General features: G+C 45.1%; 1 protein-coding gene across 1 annotated transcript in view; it reads right to left on the reverse strand.

The window, feature by feature from the left end:
- Positions 1-19,818, reverse strand: part of LOC140196981 (extracellular calcium-sensing receptor-like) — a 35,542-nt gene extending 15,724 nt beyond the window's left edge. The window contains exons 1-2 of the mRNA XM_072256915.1: positions 19,618-19,818; positions 2,433-2,650 (exon numbers count right to left, since the gene is read on the reverse strand). Of these exons, the coding sequence (XP_072113016.1) occupies positions 2,433-2,650; positions 19,618-19,818 (419 nt within the window). The remainder of the gene's footprint in view (positions 1-2,432; positions 2,651-19,617) is intronic.
- Positions 19,819-26,138: the final 6,320 nt, after the last annotated feature.

Consider the following 26,138-nt stretch of genomic DNA (forward strand, 5'->3'; position numbering starts at 1 on the left):
TTTCGGCCTTTCCACAACAACTTTAAAACGGATGCGCAGTTCCCCATTTTCTTGCTCTCGCTATGAGTTGTGTCATGTCTACCGTCCCCGTATTCATTCACACGTGGCAGATATGTCAGTGGAATGCACCGGCCGTAGCATGTGGAGGATTATGGAACTTGAAGGTCTCCCTGGTAACTATACCTGCGAGAAGTGCAGCCAACCCCAGCTCTTAATTACTGAGAACCATTCGGAAGACAGAACAATTGATAGGTGAATCATCTGAGCTCATGGTTACACCTGAGTGCAGAATTTAGGGAGTAGATGGGTTAATACCGAGAGAGATAAAGGGAGACAAAAGTCAGTACAGGGTCGTCCTCGGGGGCCATTGCCCTCAGTAACAGGGATAGCCCTTTGGATTCCGCTGAGGGGGATATTCCAATGGGCAACGTGGGGCCACTGGACCAATAGTGCTGTGGTAGGGTGAAATCAAGCGGAGCAATACTCAGAGCAGATTCGCTAGTTAGGCGGACAGATAGGAGACTCTGCGGCAGCAAAACAGACGCCAGGACAATGTGCTGCCTCTCGGGTGCTCTAGTCCAGGATGTCTCTCAGCGGTTGCAGAATATTCTTGAAAAGGAGGGTGAGCAACCAGAGGTCATCGTGCGTATTGGCACCAATGGAATAGGTAGGAGAGGGGTAGATGTCCTTCGCAGGAAGTTCAGAGAGTTAGTAGAATGGTTGAAGAGCAGGATCTCCGAGGTGGTAATCACCGGATTAAGCCCGGTACCACGAGCTGGAGAAGGTCAGAACAGTAACATAGAACAGTCGAATGAATGGCTGAGGCAGGCGGCACAACCAAGTCTTCGTACCAAAGGAAGCTTGGTCAGGACACAGTGCAATAAACTCACTTACGGAGTAGCTTGTTCTGGAAGCCCTGTTCATCGGGCTTATTCAGGTGGAGAAAGAGGAGGAATAATATCCGCTTCCTAACTGAGTGTAGCCTATTAGCCATGGTAGCAAGCTACCTATAGTCCTTCACCGGTGCATTAGCGAGGGCTATGAGAACTTAATTAGATACTTGATGCATGAGGAGTTGTTTAAGAATAAAATAAGGATGGGGACTTCCCAAGAGAGACAGTATGTGCTCCATAAACTCCGAAGTCTTGCCGTCATTGAGACACGGTAAGGAGAGCAACTGTTTGGCAGCACAGACTCTGACAGTCAAAACTTCCGTAAAAGGTGAATTTTCACCAATCGGTATCTACCGTGTTCAGGCAGGTGTTCAAGCAGACTCACCACTCTCGAAGCAGTGGAATAGCTGAACGACACTATCACGCAGTAGAATTTGGTGTCTTTGGCGGTTGTTTCTTGAAGTCCGGGCCTCAGCTTCTACAAACCAAGCGACAGCATTTTGCTGCTACATCTCCGTCAGTTTCAAATTCACGGCGTTGCCAGACATGTTCAACAACCCTAGATCGTCCTAGAGCGTCGGGATAACCAATGCAAGTTTTCGCAAATGAAAAAAATAGGGGATTTTATGGTTAATGAAAACCGTGACGCCTTTTATTGATGTCCAAAACGTAAATGCAAAAACGCAATGACAACCTTTATGTCATATCGTCATCCCGTCATACCAGCCTCGAAAAGCGAAACGATAATTCAATGTTGCTGCTTATGAATGGTCTAAATCAGGGGTAGGCAACCTACGGCCCGCGGGAGTATTTTGACCGGCCCGCAAGCAAACATTGGGATGCTGCGCTTATCTGGTATGCGAGAAAATTTTCCTTATTCTGATTGTTTCACGTGACCATACTGATAGACACGCACGGCGTCTTGTTACAATGGCCCCACGTTAGTTTTGCTCCAAACCAAACACTGGTATATACGAATGACGGAAGGCAGACTACCTTACTAACATGTATTAGATACTGTCCGTGCACGCGCAGGTTTCCAGATTGGATCATTCAAATTTATAAACAGATACGGCGTCACTGTGTTTCACACCAGAAACACCGGAGCCGGGACCCGACACCCCGGAGCCCCGGAGTCGGGACCCGACACTTGAACCTCGGAGCATGGACTTGACTCTTGAACCTCGGAGCATGGACTTGACACTTGAACCTCGGGACCCAGACATGGACTTGGTACTTGAACTCAAGCAGAGGACAAAGAACACTGAGCCGGTCCTCCTCCTTTGACACAGGATATGGAGCCGGGACTCTTCTTATTAATTGGACGGACTCAGACACAGGACATAAAACAGAGTCGGGAATCCTCCTTAGGTGCAGGGCGGAATCGGGACTCTTCTTGAAACAGGGTCAGGACCCTTCTAGGGTACAGGGCCGGGACCCCTTTTAGACGCACCAGATGGATACGGAGACCACGTAACGATAGACAGTACTATAACTGGGCAAAATTACGCTCCCAGAAGCGATGATCTCTTGACTCACCCTGGCGGGTTAACTTTCACGGACCCGCTCTTGCAAGGGAAGGCGGCTTGCTGGCACTTGCTTAGGGATGAGACTAGGCTTGTTCCGGCGAGAAACCTAGTTGGCTCCGGCCAGATTACTTTGACTCGCACTAGCTTCGATGAATTCGTTAACGCTCTCGCGCCGAACGTCTGAAGCCGGAGACTTATAAACTGCCGCTTCAATCGAGAGTAAACTGCCTTTAATCACCAAGCCCGGGGGACACGGGAAAACAAGGAGTTAAACGGAAACAGGGAGTTAACGGTCCAGATCGTAACACAAACAAAGTAAATTTAAAGGGCAGCTGATCCGGACCATGACAAAGAAAGGCTCTAAGAACAATCCGGCAAAGAACAGTCCAATGAGTTTGACAGCAGTCGTGGGTAAATTATTTTACTTTGTTCTGCGGGACAATGTACTTAAATATTTCAATAAGTAGGGCATGATACTGCATAGTAGAAATCGCTATGTCAGTGGCAGGTCGAATCTGATCAATCGAGAAGGTACAAGGAACATTGATGAAAGCAAGGTAGTGGACGTTGAATACCTGAACACTATCAGAATATTGACAAGTTCCCGCATGAGAGGTTGGCGAAGAAGTTTCAATCGCTTTGCCCCAAGATAACATATTCAATTGGAATCGAAATTTCCTTCGTATGGAGGTTGCATAGTGGTAGTATATGTTTGAACATTGGGAGAACAATCCAGAGTAGGACTTACGCAATGACAGGCATGGCCTTGAGGATTCTGGTGGAATGTAGGGTCTGCGAATGCAGATCCATAATTGTTTGAAAGCTCTGGCACAGGTAGCTGAGGGTACACATACAGCTCTTAGGACATTGGTTTCCTAAAAACAAATATTGAGAAAAAGATTTAGAATGCTATGTTCAAGTTCAAAAATATGATCTAGAGGCCACATTTGGGGTATTGTGTGCATCCTTAGTCACCTACATACGGGAAAGTTATCAATGAGATTCACTAAGTACGGTGAACATTCACAAGGATATTGCCCAGTCCTGAAATATAGAAGACGGTTAAATAGGTTAGATTTTACTTTCTGAGCGAAAGTAAATGACAGGAGAGATTATTGGGGGGAGGTATGACATTTCAAAAGTGACGGGTTGCACCTGAGTCCGAGGGAGACACAAATTTTCTCTGGCTAGTTTGTAAGGGCTGTTGGGAAAGGTATAAACTAATTTGGCAGGGAGTATGAACCGGAGTGGAGCGACACAGGAAAGGACAAATGGTAAAATAAACAACTAAGATAGGCTGCTATCACGGGCAGGCAGATCATAGTACAAAATTGCAGGCAGCAAGGTGAGCATCAGTACATTAGAGATTCAGAATCAAAAAATGAGGCCAATGCAGTATGCAAAGTGTTTCCTCAATGCAAAAAAGTATAAGAAGTCAGGTGGATTAATTTAATGCACCAACACAGATTGTCAGGTATGATGTGCGGTTATCGCTGAATCGTGGCTGAATGATGGTTGTAGCTAGGAGCTGAACGTCCAAGGTTACACGTTTTATCGGATGGATAGCGAAGTAGGCATAAGGGATGGCTTGCCTCTGATGGTAACAAATGGCATCAAATCCTTACGAAGATATAATACAGGATCATAAGCTGTTGAATCCTTGTGTTAAGAAACTGTAAGGGTAAAAGGCACCTGATGGCAGTTATACACAGGCTTCGTAACAATAGCTGAGATGTGGATCACAAATTATAATCTGCTGTCCATATCGGAAATTGGAAAGGCGTGTCAAAGGGGCAATGTTATGATAGACGTTTCAACGTATAGGTCAATTGGGAAAATTATGTTGTTCATGGATCTCAAGAGCGCGTGTTTGTTGAATTTTTCCGAAATTTTTTTTAGTGCATTTTGTCTTTGAGCGTACTGGGGGATGCACTATACTGGATCGGGTGTTATGTAATGATCTGGATGTGATTAGGGAGCTTAACGAAAAAGGACCCAAAGGAGGCAGAGGTCACAATATGATTTGAGTTCACCTTGAAATTTGATAGGGACAATTGAAAGGAGCTCCTGGCAGGGATGGCAGAAGAGCAGCAATGGTAGGAGTTTCTGGAAACAATGGGAAAATAAATAAATACTCAAATAGCAAGATAGTACAACCGTGGCTGACAAGGGAAGTCACCAGAGAGGACATTATAGAGCAGTGAACCGGACATCAATGGTTGGGAAGACGTTGGAGTCAACTGTTAAGGTTAAAGTTATGGCGTACTTGGTGACACAGGACAAGGAAGGAGAACGTCATAATGGTTTCCTTCAGGTAAAGTATTTCTTGAAGAACCTGTTGGAATCCTTTGAGATTACAAGCAAGATAGATAAAGGGGATGCAGATGATGTTGTGTATTTGGACATTCAGAAACCCTTTCACAAGGTGCCACACATTAGGCTGCTTACCAAAATAAGATCCCATGGTATTAAAGGAAATATAATGGCATGTTGAAATTGGTAGGAGGCAACGAGTGGGTGTAAAAAGATCCTGGCTGCCAGTGAATAGTGGCGTTCCGCAGTGGTCGGTGTTGCGACTGCTTGTATTCATTCTAATATCAATGATTAATATGATGGACTAGATGGATTTGTTGCCAAGTTTGCAGATGGTACGAAGATTGGTGGAGAAGCAAGCAGTGTTGAGGAAACAGGAAGGCTGCAGAAGGACGCATACAGATTAGGAGAATGCATAAGTAAGTGGCAAATGAAACATTATGTTGGCCAATGCAAGGTCATGCACTGTGGTACAGGAAATAGACGTGCAGTCTATTTTCTAAATGGGAAGATAATCTAGACATCTGCAGTTACATTGCACAGATTGGGAAGGAAGTGCAAATACAACGTTAGCGTTCATTTCAAGAGGTCGAAAATAAAAGAAAAGGGATGTGATGCTGAGGCTTTGTAAGGCAGTGCTAAGGTCTCACCTTGGGTACAGTATTCTGAACTCTTCTGGGTTCTTCACCTCAGAAATTATGTGCTGGCATTTGATACAGCTCAGAGGAGATTCAGAAGGATATTTTCGAGGATGAAAGGGTTATCATACGAGGAACGCTTGATAGTTCTGGGACTGTATTCGCTGGAATTTAAAAGGATAGGAGAGGTGACCTCATTGAAACCTTTCTAATTATGAACGATCTAGACCGAGTAGATATGAAAAGGATGTTTCTCATCATGGGGAAGTGTTGGACAAGAGCGTACAGCCTCAGGATAGAGAGGTGTCCATTGAAAACAGATGGCAGAAATGTCCTCCCAGCCAAAGGGTTGTAAATTTGTAGATTTTTTCCCACGGGCAGCTGTGAAGTCCAGGTCGTTGAATGTACATGTGGAGATGGATTGGTTTTTGAATGGACACATCGTCAAAAGCTATATGGAGATGAATGAGGAGGGAAAAAAATCCACCAAGAATAAATGGCGGAGCTGATCTGATGGGCCAAATTGTTTAATCCTCCTGCTATGCCTTACAGTCGTATGGCCTAAGATAGGGGTAGGCATCCTACGGCCCACGGGCCAGATCCGGTCTGCAAAGGTATTTTGACCGACCCGCGAGTGGTTTTTCCTTATTCTGAGTGTTTCACGCGACCACACCGATGGACAAGCATGGCGTCTTGTTACACTGGCCCCAGATTCCGTTTTGTTCCAAACCAATCACTGGTATAAACGAATGACGGGAAGGCAGACTACCCTGTTAATATGTATTAGATAATCTCCGTGCACGTTCAGGTTTTCAGATTGGATCGTTCAAATTTGTAAACAAAAACAGCGTGACTGTGTTTGAACAAGAAATCCACGCTAAATACCCAGATATTGACATGTGCTACGATACTTGTTGAATAACTCGCGTTTCGAAATAAAATCAAAGAAAAGAATTCCAATGGCAATGAATGCAAACGCAGGAAAGTAGATGCTGACTGCCGAAAAAGCAGTGAAAATGAAGGAAATACCCGTGCCAGCTCCGAAGTCTCAAAACGTATTGCAGAAAAGATTAAGCCTTTTACAAATGGAGAGTTTGTCAAAGAGTGTTTACTGGCAGTGGTGGATATTGTTTGTCCTGAGAAGAAACCTTTATTTGCATCTATTAGCCTGTTACCAAGAACGATCACACGGCGAGTTGAGGACATATCAGCAGATTTTGAAAGTTGTTTAAGGGATGCATAGGAGGACAAAGGGTTTAATTAGGAAGGGGAAAAAAGATTTTGAGAGAAAACTGGCAGGGAACATAAAAACGGACTGTAAAAGCTCTTATAGATATGTAAAAAGGAAAAGACTGGTAAAGACAAATGTAGGTCCCCTGCAGACAGAAACAGGTGAATTGATTATGGGGAGCAAGGACATGGCAGACCAATTGAATAATTACTTTGGTTCAGTCTTCACTAAGGAGGACATAAATAATCTTCCAGAAATAGTAGGGGACAGAGGGTCCAGTGAGATGGAGGAACTGAGCGAAATACATGTTGGTAGGGAAGTGGTGTTAGGTAAATTGAAGGGATTGAAGGCAGATAAATCCCCAGGGCCAGATGGTCTGCATCCCAGAGTGCTTAAGGAAGTAGCCCAAGAAATAGTGGATGCATTAGTGATAATTTTTCAAAACTCGTTGGATTCTGGACTAGTTCCTGAGGATTGGAGGGTGGCTAATGTAACTCCACTTTTTAAAAAAAGGAGGGAGAGAGAAACCGGGGAATTATAGACCGGTTAGCCTAACGTCGGTGGTGGGGAAACTGCTGGAGTCAGTTATCAAGGATGTGATAACAGCACATTTGGAAAGCGGTGAAATGATCGGACAAAGTCAGCGTGGATTTGTGAAAGGAAAATCATGTCCAACGAATCTCATAGAATTTTTTGAGGATGTAACTAGTAGAGTGGATAGGGGAGAACCAGTGGATGTGGTATATTTGGATTTTCAGAAGGCTTTTGACAAGGTCCCACATAGGAGATTAGTGTGCAAACTTAAAGCACACGATATTGGGGGTAAGGTATTGGTGTGGGTGGAGAGTTGGTTAGCAGACAGGAAGCAAAGAGTGGGAATAAACGGGACCTTTTCAGAATGGCAGGCGGTGACTAGTGGGGTACCGCAAGGCTCAGTGCTGGGACCCCAGTTGTTTACAATATATCTTAATGACTTGGATGAGGGAATTAAATGCAGCATCTCCAAGTTTGCAGATGACACGAAGCTGGGTGGCAGTGTTAGCTGTGAGGAGGATGCTAAGAGGATGCAGGGTGACTTGGATAGGTTGGGTGAGTGGGCAAATTCATGGCAGATGCAATTTAATGTGGATAAATGTGAAGTTATCCACTTTGGTGGCAAAAATAGGAAAACAGATTATTATCCGAATGGTGGCCGATTAGGAAAAGGGGAGGTGCAACGAGACCTGGGTGTCATTATATACCAGTCATTGAAAGTGGGCATGCAGGTACAGCAGGCGGTGAAAAAGGCGAATGGTATGCTGGCATTTATAGCGAGAGGATTCGAGTACAGGAGCAGGGAGGTACTACTGCAGTTGTACAAGGCCTTGGTGAGACCACACCTGGAGTATTGTGTGCAGTTTTGGTCCCCTAATCTGAGGAAAGACATCCTTGCCATAGAGGGAGTACAAAGAAGGTTCACCAGATTGATTCCTGGGATGGCAGGACTTTCATATGAAGAAAGACTGGATGAACTGGGCTTGTACTCGTTGGAATTTAGAAGATTGAGGGGGGATCTGATTGAAACGTATAAGATCCTAAGGGGATTGGACAGGCTAGATGCAGGAAGATTGTTCCCGATGTTGGGGAAGTCCAGAACGAGGGGCCACAGTTTGAGGATAGAGGGGAAGCCTTTTAGGACCGAGATTAGGAAAAACTTCTTCACACAGAGAGTGGTGAATCTGTGGAATTCACAGTTCATTGGCTATATTTAAGAGGGAGTTAGATATGGCCCTTGTCGCTACGGGGGTCAGGGGGCATAGAGGGAAGGCTGGGGCGGGGTTCTGAGTTGGATGATCAGCCATTATCATAATAAATGGCGGTGCAGGCTCAAGGGCCGAATGGCCTACTCCTGCACCTATTTTCTACGTTTCTATGAATTGCATTTTTTTTCAATTGCGCTTACTGAGAGTACAGACTTGTGAGACACTGCTCAATGTGCAGTGTTTGTGTGAGGAGTGAGCTCAACTTTTCTAATTTTTGAAGAGTTTATTCAATGAATTCCTATGAAGAACACGGTTACTGGAGGAGACATTTTTGAAGATTTGCTGAAAATGATGTCAGAAATGAAACGTAATGTGTCGAAGCTAACTGGCATCACAACTGATGGGGCACCAGCAATGCTGGGACAGAAAAACTAAACTGAGTTCTTTGATTTCTAACTGGCATCCTTGGTTAGGCACAAACGATTTTCTAGCATGTGCTATTCATTAATTTGAGGCAAAACATAACTATATGTATTTAAATGGATAATTTCCATGTTTCAATTTATTTATAGTATTTATCTGGCCCACCGTCCGGCACACAGAGGCAAAAATTTTGCCGACCCCTGGCCAAAGAAAGCATAATATGATAGTATTCCGCCTGAGATTTGAGAAGAAGAAGCTGAAGCTATATGTCGCAACACTGCAGTGGAGTAAAGGGCATTATGGAGGCCCGTGGAACGCGGCCAGTGAGTGAGTGGGCCAGTGAAGGAGTGGAGCTTTGAGACTTTGACTCGAAAGCTTCGACGAGAAGAGGCGGAGGGCAAGCTTGCTCCCAGTTAGTCTTTACAATGCCTCCTGAGACGGTGATGTGCGTCTCATGTGAGATGTGGCAGTCTTAGGCGAACGCCCCTCTCTCGCAGTGTCACATCTACCAGAAGTGCATACGGCTCGGCAATCTGGAAGACTATGTAAGGAATCTGGAACAGCAGCTGAATGACCTTCGACTCATAAGGGAGAATGAGGCAGTCATAGATGAGAGCTACAGGGAGGTTGTCACACCTAGGCTGTCGGAAGCAGGTCGTTGGGTGACAGTCAGAGGGGAGAAAGCGAAGGTGAGCAGACAGGTAGTGCAGAGCACACCTGTAACCATTCCCCTGCATAATAAGTTTACTGTCCTGGATGCTGTTGGCTGGGACCAACAACCAGGTGTGAGCCATGGTGGCAGGGCCTCCGGCACTGAGTCTGACCCTATGGTGCAGAAGCGTGGGATGAAGAAGAGGAGAGCTGTCGTAGTTGGAGACTCTATAGTCAGGGGAGCAGACAGGAGATTTTGTGGACGTGAAAAGGACACACGCATGGTTTGTTGCTTCCCGGGTGCCAGGGTACCGGATATCTCTGACCGGGTACACGACATCCTGGTACGAGAGGGAAAGCAGCCAGAAGTCGTGATACATGTTGGTACCAACGACAGAGGCAGGACGAGGGATGAAGTTCTGAAGTGAGAGTTTCGGAAAATAGGCAGAAGGCTGAAGAACAGGACCTCAAGGGTGGCGTTCTCAGGATTGCTGCCAGTGCTACGTGACAGTGATGGCAAGAATTGGAGGAGATGGCAATTGAATGCGTGGCTGAGGAGTTGGTGCAGGGAGCAGGATTTTAGATTTTTGGATCATTGGGATCTCTTCTGGGGAAGGTGAGAGCTGTACAGATTGGATGGGTGGCATCTGAACGCTAGGGGGAGCAATATCCTTGCAGGTAGGTTTGCTAGCATGGCTCGGGAGGGTTTAAGCTAATTTGCAAGGGGCATGGTACCAGTAGCGATAGAGCAGTGAAAGAAGTGCATGGAGCAAAGCCAGATCTAACATATAGAGAGGGTTTGAGGAAAGAGAAGCAGAATGAACGGTGTAAAGGTAGTAAGGCAGAAGGGCTGAAGTGTGTGTACCTCAATGCAAGAAGCATTAGGAACAAAGGTGATGAACCGAGAGCTTGGATACATGCATAGAATTATGATGTAGTGGCCATTACAGAGACTTGGCTGGCATCAGGGCAGGAATGGATTCTCAATATTCCTAGATTTCAGTGCTTTAAAAAATATAGAGAGGGGGAAAAGGGGAGGAAGGGTGGCATTATTGGTCAGGGATACTATTACAGCTACAGAAAGGGTGGGTAATGTAGCAGGATCCTCGTTTGAGTCAGTATGGGTGGAAGACAGGAACAGGAAGGAAGCAGTTACTCTACTGGGGGTATTCTATATGCCCCCTGGTAGCAGCAGAGATACAGAGGAGCAGATTGGGAGGCAGATTTTGTAAAGTTGTAAAAATAACAGAGTTGTTAACGTGGGGACTTTAACTTCCCTAATATTGATTGGCATCTGATTAGTTACAACTGTTTAGATGGGGCACAGTTTGTTCAGTGTGTCCAGGACGGTTTCCTGTCACAGTATGCGGACAGGCCAACTAGGAGAAATGCCATACTACATCTATTACCGGGTAATGAACCGGGGTCAGGTCACAGATCTCTCAGTGGGTGAGCATCTGAGGGACAGTGACCACCGCTCCCTGACCTTTAGCATTATCATGGAAAAGGATAGAATCAGAGAGGACAGGAAAATTTTTTAATTGGGAAAGGGCAAATTATGAGGATATAAGGCTAGAACTTGCGGGTGTGAAATGGGATGATGTTTTTGCAGGGAAATGTACTATGGACATGTGGCCTCTTGCAGGCTGTTAGGGATAAATTTGTCCCGGTGAGGAAAATTAGGAATGGTAGGGTGAAGGAACCATGGATGTCAAGTCAGGTGGAAAATCTAGTCAGGTGGAAGAAGGCAGCGTACATGACGTTTAGGAAGCAAGGATGAGATGGGTATATTCAGGAACAAAGGGAAGCAAGAAAGGAGCTTAAGAAGGGGCTGAGAAGAGCAAGAAGGGGGCATGAGAAAGCCTTGGCGAGTAGGGTAAAGGAAAACGCCAAGGCATTCTTCAATTACGTGAAGAACAAAAGAATGACAGGAGTGAAGATAGGACCGATTAGAGATAAAGGTGGGAAGATGTTTCTCGATGCTGCCGAAGGGTGCGAGGTCCTCAATGAATACTTCTCTTCGGTATTCACCAATGGCAGGAAACTTGATGATGGAGAGGACAATATGAGTGAGGATGATGTTCTGGACCATGCTGATATCAAGGGAGAGGAGGTATTGGAGTTGTTAAAATACATTTGTACGGATAAGTCCCCGGGGCCTGACGGAATATTCCCCAGGCTGCTTCATGAGCCGAGGGAAGAGATTGCTGAGCCTCTAGCTAGGATCTTTAAGTCCTCGTTGTCCACGAGAATGGTACCGGAGGATTGGAGAGAGGCGAATGTTGTCTCCTTGTTCAAAAAAGGTAGTAGGGATAGTCCGGGTAATTATAGACCAGTGAGCCTTACGTCTGTGGTGAGAAGCTGTTGGAAAAGATGCTTAGAGATAGGATCTGCGGGCGTTTAGAGAATCATGGTCTGATTGAGGACAGTCAGCATGGCTTTGTGAAGGGCAGGTCGTTTCTAAGAAGCCTGATAGAGTTCTTTGAGAAGGTGACCAGACATATAGATGAGGGTAGTGCAATGCATGTGATCTGCATGGATTTTAGTAAAGCATTTGACAAAGATCCACACGGTAAGCTTATTCAGAAAGTCAGACGGCATGGTATCCAGGGCAGTTTGGCCAAGTGAATTCAGAATTGGCTTGCCTGCAGAAGGCATAGGGTCGTGGTGGAGGGAGTACATTCAGATTGAGGGTTGTGACTAGTGGTGACCCACAAGGATCTGTTCTTGGACCTCTACTTTTCCTGATTTTTATTAACGACCTGGATGTGGGGGCAGAAGGGTGGGTTGGCAAGTTTGTAGACGACACAAAGGTTGGAGGTGTTGTGGATAGTGTAGAGGATGGTCGAAGATTGCAGAGAGACATTGATAGGATGCAGAAGTGGGCTGAGAAGTGGCAGATGGAGTTCAACCCGGAGATGTGTGAGGTGGTACACTTTGGAAGCACAAACTCCAAGGCAGAGTACGAAGTAAATGGCAGGATACTTGGTAGAGTAGAGGAGCAGAGGGATCTGGGCGTACATGTGCACAGATCCCTGAAAGTTGCCTCACAGGTAGATAGGGTATTTAAGAATGCTTATTTGGTGTTAGCTTTCATAAGTCGAGGGATAGAGTTTAAGAGTCGCGATGTAATGATGCAGCTCTATAAGACTCTGGTTGGCCACACTTGGAGTACTGTGTCCTGTTGTGTGTGTGATGTTAATATTACTAGAACGACAGTGTTTGGGAAACAAAATATCTGAAGGTAGATAAGTCACCTGGACAAGATGGTGTAAATCCCAGAGATTTAAAAGAGGTGGATGAAGAGATTATGAAGGCATTAGTAATGATCATTTAGGAATCATTTTTTCTGGAATGATTCCAGCAGACTGGCAAATTACAAATATCACTTCACTCCTCAAGAAGGGAGAGGGGAAGGAGGAGTGAAACGATAGGCCAGTTAGTGTGACCTAACTGGTTGGGAAGATGTTGAAGTCGATTGTTAACAATGAGTCCTCGAGGTACTTGGAAACATTTAGAAATGGGACGTGGTCAGCATGGTTTCCTTTAGGGAAAATCCTGCCTGGCAAATACGTTGGATATCACTGAAAAAATAAGATGGATAAACAAATGAATAAATATATAAATAAGTAAACAAACAAACAAACAAAGGAGAATCGGTTGATATTGTGTACCTGGATTTTCAGAAAGCCTTTGACAAATTGCCACAAATGAGGCTTTCCAAGAAGTTGTGAGCCCATGGTATAACAGGAAATATTCTAGCATGGATAAAGCAGTAGCTGATTGCCAGGAGGTAACAGTGGCAATGAAGGGAGACTTTTCTGGCTGGCTGTTCCACCGTGGTCTGAGTTTGGGCCCCTTTTGTTGGAAAAGATTTGAGTAAATTGTAGAGGGTTCAAAGGAACTTCACAAAATTAATTCCACGTCATAAGAAGAGCGTTTAATTGCTCTTGGTCTGTGTTCATTAGAATTCAGATGAATGAGGGATAACTTGATTGTATCATCGAATGGTGAAAATCCCTGACACACTCAGAATAGAAAGGCGCCCTTTTCTAAGGGAGATAAGGAGATATTTCTTTAGCCAGAGAGTGATGAATCGGTGTGTTTAAGGCAGAGATTATTAGGTTCTTGGTTGTTCAGGGCATGACGGGATAATCGAATACCCTGGAGATTGTGCGTTTTCCCATAGATGTTGCCTGGCTTGCTGAGTTCGTCCATCATTTTGTGTACGTTACTCAGAATTCCAGCATCTGCAGAGATTCCCTTGTTTGTGAAATTTCGCTGCGATCTTGCATTCCTATCAAATCTTTCCCGTACACAGGTGACCAATCCAGCACACAATATTTCAAGTCAGGCCCCAGCATGGTCGTATACAACTTCAGCGTAATTTCACAACTCATGTACTCAGTATTTTAATTAATGAAGGCCAATGTGCCAAAAGTCTGCTTTTATGACTCTACTGACGCTTGTCTGTACATTCAAGGAATTATGGATCTGTATTCCCAGATCCGGCTGTTTTACCGTAATCCTCAGTGCCCTACCGCTCATCATGTAAGTCCCAACCTGATGTGAGCTCCAAAATAACAACAAGTATCACTTACTTCCAGTAAATTCCATATGCCATTTTCAGCCCATGTTTCTAGCTGATCCAGATACTGTTACAAGATTTGATAGTCTTCTTCGCTAAAGGCTAGAACCAGATTCTTCGAGTTATCCACCGATTTGCTGATTCAGTTTGTCAAGTTATCGTGTAGATCGTTGGCACAGATGATAACAAACAAAGAAACCAAATCCGATCACTGCGGAATACCATTATTTACAGGCCTCACTCAGAGCTACGACCATCTACCAACACTGTCTGGTTTCTACAACAAAGCCTAATGTCTAATTCAATCGAATGGCTCCTGATGAATTCGAAACGGCTGAACCTTTTTGACCAACCTCTCATGCGGAACCTTGTTCATGGTCTCGCTGAAGTCCATGCAGACTACATCCACTGTCTGGCTTTAATCAGCTTTCCTGCTATATTACTGAAAATTACAAGATTGGTTGAACACGACCTACCACACAGAAAACCACGTTGACCATGCCTAACCGGTCTCTATGTATACATACGCTTATAACTCTGGTCCGTTAGAATATCTTCCATTGGCTTACCCATTACTGATGTTATGTTTACTGTCCATAACTTCATTGATTATTCGTAGAGCTCTTCTCAACCAAGGTAACAACATTAGCGGGCCTCTATTCCTCTACCATCTCACCAACTATCGAAATACCTCCCTAGTGCCACTAAAATTTCTACACTTACCTTCCACAGGCTCTGATAATTCTTCCACCCTATTTTGCCGCAAGACAGCAAATGTCTCTTCCTTTGTAATCTGTGCTCGGTTTATGACCTTGCTGCTGCCTTGCCATAAAAGCATAAGAGCATAAGAAATAAGAGCAGGTGTAGGCCATCTGCCCCGTCGATACTACTCTGCCATTCAGTAAGATCCAGGCTGATCTGGTCATAGTCTAATCTCCACCTACCTGCCTTTTCCCCCATAACCCTTAATTTTCCTACTATTCAAATATCTATCCAACCTTATCTTAAATATACTTGCTGAGGTATCCTCCACTGCTTCATTGAGAGTTACACAGATGCCCCTCTCTCAGACAGCGCCTTCTGTAAATCCAACTAAACAACGTCCATCCGTTCCCCTCTATCCATTTCACTAATTATATCCTCAAAGAATTCCAGTACCTTTGTCAAAGAGGAGCAGCCTTTGCTGAAGCCACGATGGATCAATTTCTTTCCAGATGCCTCGCTATTTCTTCTTTACTGAAATTTCCTGTCTACAGATATTAAGCAACCTGGCCTATAGTTATGTGCCTTTTCCCTACATCCGTTTCTGAACAGTGTCGTGGCATTCGCCGTCTTCCAATCCGCCCAGCGGAGAAAAGAGGTGAGAGAATAGGACCCATGAAATATGACAGTGGAAAAAGACGTATGTAACCGATGGAGATAGCAGAGGTACTTATTGAATGCTTTGCTTCAGTATTCACTACAGGAAAGGATATTGGCGATCGTAGGGATGACTTTACAGCAGACCGTAATGCTTGAACATGTAGATATTAAGAAAAATAATGTGCTTGAGGTTTTGGAAAGCATCAAGCTAGATAAGTCAACGGGACCGGACGAGATGTACCCCAGGCTACTGTGGGAGGCGGAGGATGAGATGCAGAGCGTCTGGCGATACTCTCTGCATCATCAATTGGGAATAGAAGAGGTTCCAGATTATTGGACTGTTGCGGATACTGTTTCTTTATTCATGAAATGGAGTAGAGATGGCCCAGGGAATTATAGACCAGTGAGTCTTCCTTCAGTGGTTGGTAAGTTGATGGAGAAGCTCCTGAGAGATTTATGACCATTTGAAGAGGTATAATATGATTAGGAATAGTCAGCATGGCTTTGTCAAAGGCAGGTCATGCCTTACGAGCCTGATTGAATTTTTTGAGGATGTGACTAATCACATTGATGAAGGTGGAGCAGTAGATGTAGAGTATATGGATTTCAGAAAGGCATTTGATAAGGTACCCCATGCCAGGCTTATTGAGAAGGTAAGGAGGTATGGGATCCAAAGGGACATTACATTGTTCATCCAGAACTAGCTTGCCTGCAGAAACAAAGTATGGTTGTAGATTGATCATTTTCTGCATGGAGGTCTGTGACTAGTGGTATGTCTCAGAGATCTGTTCTGGGACACCTACTCTTCGTGATTTTTATAAATGACCTGGATGAGGAAGTGGAGGGATAGGTTAGTAAACGTGCTGATGACACAATGGTTGGGGTTGTTGTGAATAGTGCGAAGGGCTGTCAGAGGTTACAGCGGTACATTGATAGGACACAAAACTGGGCTGATAAATGACAGATAGAGTTCAAAACCCTGATCAGTGTGAGGTCGTTCAGTTTGGTAGGTCAAATATGATGGTAAATCATAAATTGATGGTGAAATTAATCGTAAGTCTCTTCGCAGTGGGGAGGATCAGAGGGATGTTGGGATCCGAGTCCATAGAACACTCAAAGCTACTGCGCAGGTTGACACTGTGGTTAAAAATCAAACGGTGCATTGGCCTTCAATCGTGGGATTAATTTTAGGAGACGGGAGGTAATGTGGCTACTATACGGACCCTGGTCAGACCACACTTGGAGTAATGTGCTCAGTCCTGGTCTCCTTACTACAGAAAGGATATGGAAACCATTGAAAGGGTGCAGAGCGGATTTACAAGGATCTTTCCTAGATTCGGGAGCATGCCTTCTGAGAATAGGTTGAGTGAACTTGGCCTTATTTCTTTGGAGCGACGGAGAATAAGAGGTGACCTAATAGAGGTGTACAAGGTGATGAACGACATTGATCGCGTTGATAGTCAGATGCTATTTACCAGGACCGAAATGGCTAGCACGACAGGGCACAGTTTTAAGGTACTTGGAAGCAGATACAGAGGAGATGTCAGGGGTACGTTCTTTTTACGCAGAGAGTGGTAAGTGCGTGGAATGGGCAGCCGGCGACGACGTTGGAGGCGGATATGATAAGGTTTTTAAGAGACTCCTGTATAAAATTACGAAACTTAGAGAAATAGAGGGCTATAGGTCACACAGGGTAATTTCGAAGGGAAGGACATGTTCTGCACAGCTTTGCGGGCCGGGTGGCCTGTATTGTGCTGTAGGTTTTCTAAATACCAACAGTTTCTTCAGATATACAAAGTATAAAAGAGAGGCAATATTTGAACTTCGGAAAGCGATGCTTGCGAGGGGATAAGGAGGGACTAGAAAATGGCGGGCGAACTGAATAAATACCTTGCATTATTGTTCAATATGGTGGAAGTTACAGGTGTTTGGGATCATGAAGTGTGGGAAGTTGCCATTACTAGAGAGCAGTTTCTTCAGTATGCTGCATTGGTAACGAAAGTATCATGCAGCTATAGAACCAGGGTGTAGAAAGTATGTCCAAACTCTAGTTAAGAAGAAAAGAAAAAGCTTAGGAAAGGTTCAATAAACTAGGTAATTTTCGAGGTCTAAAATAATATAAGGTTGCTGGGAAGGCGCATCAGAATGAAATTAGGAATGCCAGAGCGGGCCATGACAATGCTTTGGTGAGCAGGACTAAGGAAAGTCCTAAGACAAGTATTTGAAGAGCTAGAGGATGAGCGGTGTGTGAATAAGACCAATCAGGCGCTGTAGTAGAAACGTGTGCATGGAGTCGGAGGAGGTAGCGGAGGTTTTTAATTAATACTTTGTTTCAATATTCACCAGTGAAAAAGACCTTGGCAGTTGTGAGATGACGCACAGCGGACCGAAACGCTTGAGCATATAGACATTAAGAAAAAGAATGTGCTGGAGCACTTAAAAAAAATGTTCGATAAGTCATACCCAGACTGCTGTAGGGCAACGAGGGAGGAGATTACTGAGCCTCTTGCGTTGCTCTTTGCGTCATCAATAGGGGCGGGAGAAGTACCGGAGGATTCGAGGGTTGAATATGTTGTTCCTTTGTTCAAGAAAGGGAGTAGGGATAGCCCAGGAAATTTTAGAGCCGTAGGTCTGACTTTAGTGGTGGGCAAGTTGTTGGAGAAGATCCTGTTAGGCAGGATTTACGAGCATTTGCAGAAGCATAATCTGATTAGGGATAGTCAACATGGATCTGTCAAGGGCAAGTCCTGCCTAGGGCCTGATTGAAATCAGTAAGTATATAACAAAGCAAATTGATGACGGTAGAGGAAAGGATGTATTGTATACGGATTTCAGTAAGTAATTTCTTAAGGTTCCCCATGCAAAGCTCCCTCACAAAGTAAGGAGACAAGGGATCCAATGTGACCTTGTTTTGTGGATCCAGAATTGGCGTGACCAAAAAAGGTGGTTATAAATGGTTTGTATTCTGCATGGAGGTCTGTGACCAGTGGCGTTCTGTAGTGAGCTGTTCTGGGAATTCCCCTCTTTATAAATGACCTGAATGAAGAAGTAGAAGGGTAGGTTTGAGTTTGTTAATGACACAAAAGTTGAGGGTGTTGTGCACAGGCTGGAGGGTTGTCAGAGGTTATATCGGGATATCTACAGGATGCAGAACTAGATTGGAAAGTGGCAAATGGACTTCAACCCAGAGAAGAATGAATTGGTTTATTTTGGTAGGTCCAGTTTTAGGACAGAATGTAATATAAAGGGTACAACTCTTGGCCGTGAGGAAGATCTGAGTGATCTTGGGGTGCGTATCGATAGGACTCTCAAAGCTTTTGGCCAGTTTGATGATGTTGTTAAGAAGGCGAATGTTGTCTTGTTCATCTAACGTGGGATTGAATGCAAGAGCCGTGAAGTAATGTCATGGCTATATAAGATATTGTCAGACCCAATTAGGAGTACAGTGCTCATTTCTGGTCACTTCACTACAGGAAGGTTGTGGATGCTATAGGGAGAGTGCAGAGAAGATTTACGAGGATGTTCCTTGCCTTTATTGGATGGCGTACCTTACGAGAATAGGTTAATTGCACTTGGCCTTTTCTCCTTAGAGTGACGGAGGATGAGAGGTGACATGATAGAGGTGTATAAGATGATGAGGGGCATTGATCGTGTGGATAGCCAGACGCTTTTTCCCAGGGCTGAAATCGCTAAAACGAGAAGGGCATAGTTTTAAGATACCTGGAAATAGGTCCCGAGGGAATGCCAGGGGTAAGTTTTTAGAACAGAGCGTGGTGGGTGCGTTGAATGCACTGCCGGCGGCGATAGTTAAAGCGGATAAAATCTTGTCTTTTAAGAGCCTCTTAGATAGGTACATGGAGCTTTGGAAAATAGAATGCTATGCGCTAGGGAAATTCCAGGCAGCCTGCAGAGTAGTTTACAGGGTCGGAACAGCATGGTGGGACAAAATTCCCTTAATGTGCTTACATTTCTTTGATACCGAACACTCTGAATGCAGGTAGGTCACCTCGATCAGAGTTCTCCACCCCTGGTTTTTTGAATGCGTTAAAGATTAAGGAGGCATTAGTAATAATATTCCAATAATCGTAAATACTGACATACTTCCGGAAGACTAGACAATTGCAAATGCCAGCCAACCCCTCAGAAGGGGGAAGAGTCAGAAGAAAGGAAATTATATGTCAGTTAGTTTGACCTCACTGGTTGCGAAGATATTGAATTCGATTGCTAAGGATATGGTTTCGGGTTACCTGGAGGACCATGATAAAGTAGGACGTAGTCAGCATGGGTTTATCGCAGGAAAATCCTTCCTGACCAATATCTTCGAATTCTTTGAAGAAAGAAGACGGAGGATAGGCAAAGTAGAATCGGTTGATGTTGTGTACCTGAATATTTAGAGGGCCTTTGACAAGGGGACTCACCTGAAGCCGCCTGAAAAGCTGCGACCTCATGGTATTGCAGGAAAATTCTAGCATCGATAAAGCAGTGGCTGATTGGCAGGAGGCAAAAAGTGAGTATAAATGGAGCCATTTCTGATTGGCTGTCGGTGGATAGTGATGTTCTACAGGGTTCTGCGTTAGGGACGATTTTTTGTTACGCTATACGTATAAGATTTGAATGATAGAAATAGCTCTTTTGAAACGCTTACAGATAATACGAACGTAGTTACAGCGGCAGATAGCTTTACAGACGGACATGGACAGGATAGCAGAATTGGTAAAAGGTCACAGATGGAATGCAAGGTCGAGAAATGCATGACCATGCAGTTTGGACTGAGAAACAAAAGAGTTCAATATTTTCTAACTGGAGAGAATATAATATTTACATAAAACTGGGGTGCTGAAGGTCATGGGAGTCCTGGTATAGTGTTCTCGAAAGTTAATTTGGAGGTATGTGGCGAGGAAGGCAAATACAATGTTAGCATTCATTTCTAGAGGACGAGAGCATAAAAGCAAGGATGAAATTTTGAGAATTTATGAAGTGCTGACCAGGCCTTACTTGTAGTATTGTCTGCAGTTTGGGGCTCTTTATCTCAGAAAGGGTATTATAAAACTGCAGAGGGTTCAAAGGAGATCTATGAAAATGACTCTAGAAAAACAAACGGCTTACCATACGAGGAGTGTTTTATGGCTCTGTTTCTATATTTACTGGATTTAGGAATCATGAGGGGTGACAATAGAATCCAATCGTATGGTGAAATATTCCGACAGAGTGGATGTGGAAAGGATATTTCCTGTGGTACGAGTATCCAGGACCAGAAGGTAGACACACTAAATAGAGAGTCGTTGTTTTTAAGACGGAAATGAGGAGGAATTTATTTAGCCAGAAGTAATGAATCCATCCAATTCATTGCTACAGGCAGCTGTGGAGGCAACGTGATTAACTATATATTTAAGGCAGAGTTTGAGAGACTCTTGATTGGTCAGGACATGAATGGCTCCGGAGGGAAGGCAGAAGGGGAGTAGGGGACGGGGGTGGGGGGTGGCGGGTGGGTGCGGTGTTAAAGATCAATTTCACGGTAGGGCCCTGTTGAAGATGCCGGATGGTATAGGGAAAAATATACCGGGTCAAGAGGAGCTTGATTCCGGTTAAGGCTGCTAGAAGAAGGGATTTGGGCGGATATTCGGGTAATGGGAAGATGCAAGTGAGCTGGTGGAAGCATAAGCCCGTTCTCTGATGAAAGAGGAAATCCCTAATGTTCTGAAAAGCAAAGCCTCATTCGGAGAACAGGCGGGACGGGCAAGAAGAAACGGAGAAATAGGAACGGTGTTTATTGACCATAGGAGGGAGAAACTGGAGGTCCAAGAGGCAATCTTCATCAGGGGATCAGCAGTGGAGAGAGTCAAAAACTTCATGTTCTTCGGTGTTATTGTTTCAGAAGGCTTGACAGGATCCTCCGCCAGGCAGAGTCGTATCAGAAGCGGCGGCGTGAAAGGGCCCGAAAACGTGCTGCCTTTATCTCCAACCACTTTATGTTCACGAAAGAGTTGTTGCGGGAGAAGCGCAGTGTGAAACTGGCCTGTTCGCAAGAAGACATAGACGAACATCTGAAGAAGATATATAATGATCCTGGAAGAGAGCAGGAGTTGGGAGCGTGCAACATCCTAATAGACCCACCTGAAGCGGATGTGCAGTTCGACATGTCAGGGCTGCAGCTAAAGGAAGTCAGAGAAGTCGTCCGCAATGCAAGGGCAAGTTCGGCTGCAGGACCAAGCAGCACCTCGTACAAAGCGTACAAGAACTGCCCCAAACTCCTGCTGCGTCTGTGAAAGATCCTGAGAATCTCCTGGAGAAGGGGGAAGATTCTAGAACAGTGGTGAGTGGCTGAAGGGGTGTGGATCCCGAACGAGGAAAATGCCACCCAGATAGACCAGTTTCGCATCATCTACCTGCAGTGTGTCGAGGCGAAGATCTTCTTCAGTGCCGTTTCTAACCGGCTGTGCACCAACTTAGCAATGAACACCTATATTGATACATCATTCCAGAAGGGTGGCATTTCAGGGATGCCGGGCTGTCTGAAGCATACTGGTGTGGTGGCACAGCTCATCAGGGAGGCCAGAAAGAACAAAGGCAACCTGTCAGTGTTGTGGATCGACCTGGTAAAAGCATTTTGCTGCACCCCGCACAAGCTGGTGCAGCTCACACTGACTAAATATCAGGTCCCCAGCAGAATCAGAGAACTTATCGCTGATTATTACAGCAAATTCAGGATGAGGGTCTCTTCAGGAGCAATTACATCAAGCTGACACAAGGTGCAGATCGGCATCATCACAGGGTGAACTATCGCAGAGACACTATTCTCCCTAGCCATGAACGTGCTCACAAAGTCTGCTGAACCAGAGTGCAGAGGGCCCAGAATGAATTCCGCTCAACGACAGCCACCTATCAGGGCATTCATGGATGACGTCACTGTCACCACAGAATCAGTCCCAGGCTGCCGGTGGATTCGGCAGGGGCTCAGAAAGCTGGTGGAGTGGGCCCGGATGCGTCTCAAACCAGCCAAATCAAGGTCGATGGTGCTGAGGAAAGGGAAGGAGGAGAAAAATTTCCGGTTCAGCATCGCAGGAACAGCCATCCCAACCATCACAGAAAATCCAGTCAAGAGGTAGGTAAGGTTTTTGACAGCTATTTAAGGGACACAACATCCACCCAAGTGACCTGCACCGAGTTAGATGGCTGGCTGAAATCTGTGGACAAGCCTGGTCTACCTGGGAAGTTTAAAGCCTGGGTGTATCAGTATGGCATTCTTCCCAGAATCCTGTGGCCCCTCCTCGTGTATGCAGGTCCGATCTCGACACCCGAAACTTCAGAGAAGAGGGTTAACGACCACCTCAGGGGATGGCTGGGGCTGCCGAAGAGCCTGAGTTGCATCGCACTCTATGGACACCGCAACAAACTGCAACTGCCCTTCAAATCCTTGGAAGAAGAATTCAAGGTAACAAGAGCCAGAGAAGTGATATAGTATAGGATCTCAAGTGATGGGAATGTGGCTAGAGCAGGGATCCAAGTGAAGACTGGCAGGAAGTGGAGGGCAGAGGAAGCTGTACAGGAAGCAGAGGCAAGGCTGCATCACAGGAAGCTGGTGGGAGTGGTCACACGAGGCCGAACTGGGCTAAGATCCTTTCCAACTCCCCAAATGGACACCAGAGGGAAGGAAATGCGTCGTCTAGTTCAGGAGGAGGTGAGAGCAGTAGTGGAGGAGAAGAGAACCTGCAAGACGGTGGGAATGAAGCAACCGGGAGTTTGGACAAGATGGGAGACTGTGGTTGAGAGGAAAGTGACCTGGGCTTATCTTTGGAAAGCCGAACCACACTGCATCCAATTTCTCATCCAGGCAGTGTAAAATGTGCTTCCAATCCCATCAAACCTGCACACTTGGGGCAAGGCAGAGTCATCTGCGTGCCCACGGTGCTCCAAGCGAGGAACCCTGGAGCACATCCTCAGCGGCTGCGCAAGAGCACTTGGTAAGGGACGGTACCGATGGAGACATGATCAGGTCCTGAAGACCATCGCTGAAGCCATCAGAGCAGGAGATGACTGGGCGACCGGTTCCGACCCTCCAAGCAGACCATTGCCTTTGTCAGAGCTGGGGAGCATCCAATACTCGCAAAAAGAACATCTGCAGGCATTCTAATCTCTGCAAGGGACTGGCAGCTGTTGGTGGACCTCGAACGGCAGCTAAAGTTTCCCAACCATAACGCAGCCTGCGACCAGAAATTGTCCTTATATCAGAGTCTACTAAGCAAGTGCTGCTGCTGGAGCTGACAGTCCCATGGGAAGATCATTTGGAAAAGGCCTTTGAAAGGAAGATCTCCAAGTACGCAGGACTGGTCAGCAACTGTCAGCAGGCTGGATGGAGAGCGAGGAGTCTCCCAGTGGAGTTTGGTTGCAGGGGATTCGCAGCCCGTTCCTTAGCTAGAGTCTTCAGTAATTTGGGCATCGAGGGAGAGAGGAAGAGGAGAGCCATCCGCAGTACCACCGTTGCGGCAGAGAGGGCCTCAAGACGGCTGTGGCTCAAAAAAGGGGAGCCATGGAGTAATAAGTATCTAACCATCTGGACAGAAGCTGGTGTCTGATCAGCCACGCCTGTTTCACCTGGAGGAGGATGTATGATGTTGAAAGACCCGAAACACCCGATGATTCCAGGAACATCACTGAAGATGTGTCCAATGGCATCAGTAGATGTATGTACATAGCAGAATTTTAAATAACAGCCTTGTTTGGCTAACGTTTATTTCTCTTCTCTTAAAATACTGTTCGCATTAAAGTCTGTAAAGAATCGAACCCCTTCAAGGACACTCTCTCCGCACTTGGGACATATCCAAACGAACAGACAAGCACGTGAGTGCAATTATGAAGAACTTAAGCAGGGCACCTCTACTCCCTTATAACTTTACGAAGAATCGGGGTGACATCTAAAATTTGACAAGCTTCTCTGGATGTGTGTTGGAGAGAATGCTGATTTGTTGAATCGCAGCTTGGTATGCAAACATCGATGCCCTTAAACGTAAAGTCGAATACAAATCGTCGATACCGTACAGTCAATCACTGACAGAGCCCACCCCACCATGATCACATCTCGATCTAGCACTGTCACAGGAAAGCGCCATCCATCTTCAAAAACACACACCATTCAGGTCATGGACTGTATGGCTTCCACCAAGAGAAAGAAGTTAGAAGAGCCTCAGGACTCATACCGCCATGTCACTGTCTCTTAACCATTAAGCTCCTGAACCCGTGGACATAACGTTTCTCAACTTCACTTGCCCTGTTATTGAAATTTACCTACCATCTATGTACTCAATTTCAAGGACTCTTCATCTCATGCTTCGAAGATTTTGCTGATGTATTTATTTATATATCTATTTATTTAACTATCTATCTATCTATCTACTTATTTATTGTTGTTGCTGTTGTTGTTGTTATTATTATTATTATTATTATTGTTATTATTATCATTATTTCTTTTGTATTTGCACAGTTTGTTGTCTATACACCCTGGCTGTTTGTCCACCCTGTTGGAAGAGCCGTTTCATCGATCGATTATGGCTCTTGGATTTTCTGGATATGCTCACGGAAAATGAATCTCAGGTCTTATATGCTGACATATACGTTCTTTGACAATGAATGAATTCTGAACTTTGAAATTTGAAGGAGGCTGTGAAGAAGTATAGTGAAGGCAGCCGCGGGAGTCGATAAGTCTTTAAAGGATAATTGCATACAGCTTGTCTCCAGAGATGCAGCCAGAGAGATTAGAAAAGGGGTGAGATTTTTCAAAAATTGAGCAAGGAAATTTATAGCAGGGTCGAAGTTGGAGGCAAAGTTGGGTAAAATTCATCAGCTTAAGTTCAAGGTTCAAGGTTGAAGGTACATTTACTGTCAAAGTACGCATGCAGCACAGAACTCTGAAATTCATCTTCTCCGCACAACCACAAAACAATGAAAACCAAGGTTACCATTAAAAGAAAACCATTAAACCCCAGGTGCAAAGAAAAATAACACACGCATGCTGCAACAAGACCGGCTAATCAGCATGCAAAAAAAAGTATTTTGTGTAGATGGCAGCAATAATTGCAAATTCCAAAACCAGCCACGCACAAAACAGCAACAGGAACATGAAAGAACTCACATCATCACAGCGTAAAAACAAACAAACAAACAAACAGGAGCATTGCCAGGGAAGTCTTGAAGGTTGACCTCTGCTACGTGGCCAAAAAAGAGGAAGTCATACGTGAGGCCTGCCTCAATACCCATGGCTACAAGTTTGGTTCAGAGAAATTAGGACAAAGAGAACATTTTGAATACGTGGACCTGTTCATTAGGGTGGTGGAGAGGAACTGGTCGGTCTGTTGTTGAGTAAAAAAGTAGACCCTTAAGACATTCTGAGTGGGCGACAGTAGTGTATAAGGACTAGATACCCATGTGAAAATAAGTCTATCCGAGTCAGGTAAGTGAAAACTGTCTCGGTGATCGCGTATGTAGGTGAAAAGCGATCGAACCAGTGGGGATACAATAGAGTCAAGTCATGCGGATACAAGCTTAGTGTGACAAGAATAGGCGAATGTAAGGGCTACGGGGTCAGTCAAGTTATGTAAATACACATTCTTTGTTGATCGCCCCAGTCACCGCTCAGTCTGTCGGGTCAAAGATGCAGTCTTTAATTTTTCCCAGTTCCAAACCCTTAATCGTATGGATGTTGAGAACTGAAGAAGATTCGTGGCCCGAAACGTCGACTGTTTATTCACTTCTATAGATTATGCCTGATGTGTTG

The sequence above is a fragment of the Mobula birostris genome, chromosome 4 (assembly GCF_030028105.1).
Source record: "Mobula birostris isolate sMobBir1 chromosome 4, sMobBir1.hap1, whole genome shotgun sequence".
NCBI classification, from domain to species: Eukaryota; Metazoa; Chordata; class Chondrichthyes; order Myliobatiformes; family Myliobatidae; genus Mobula; species Mobula birostris.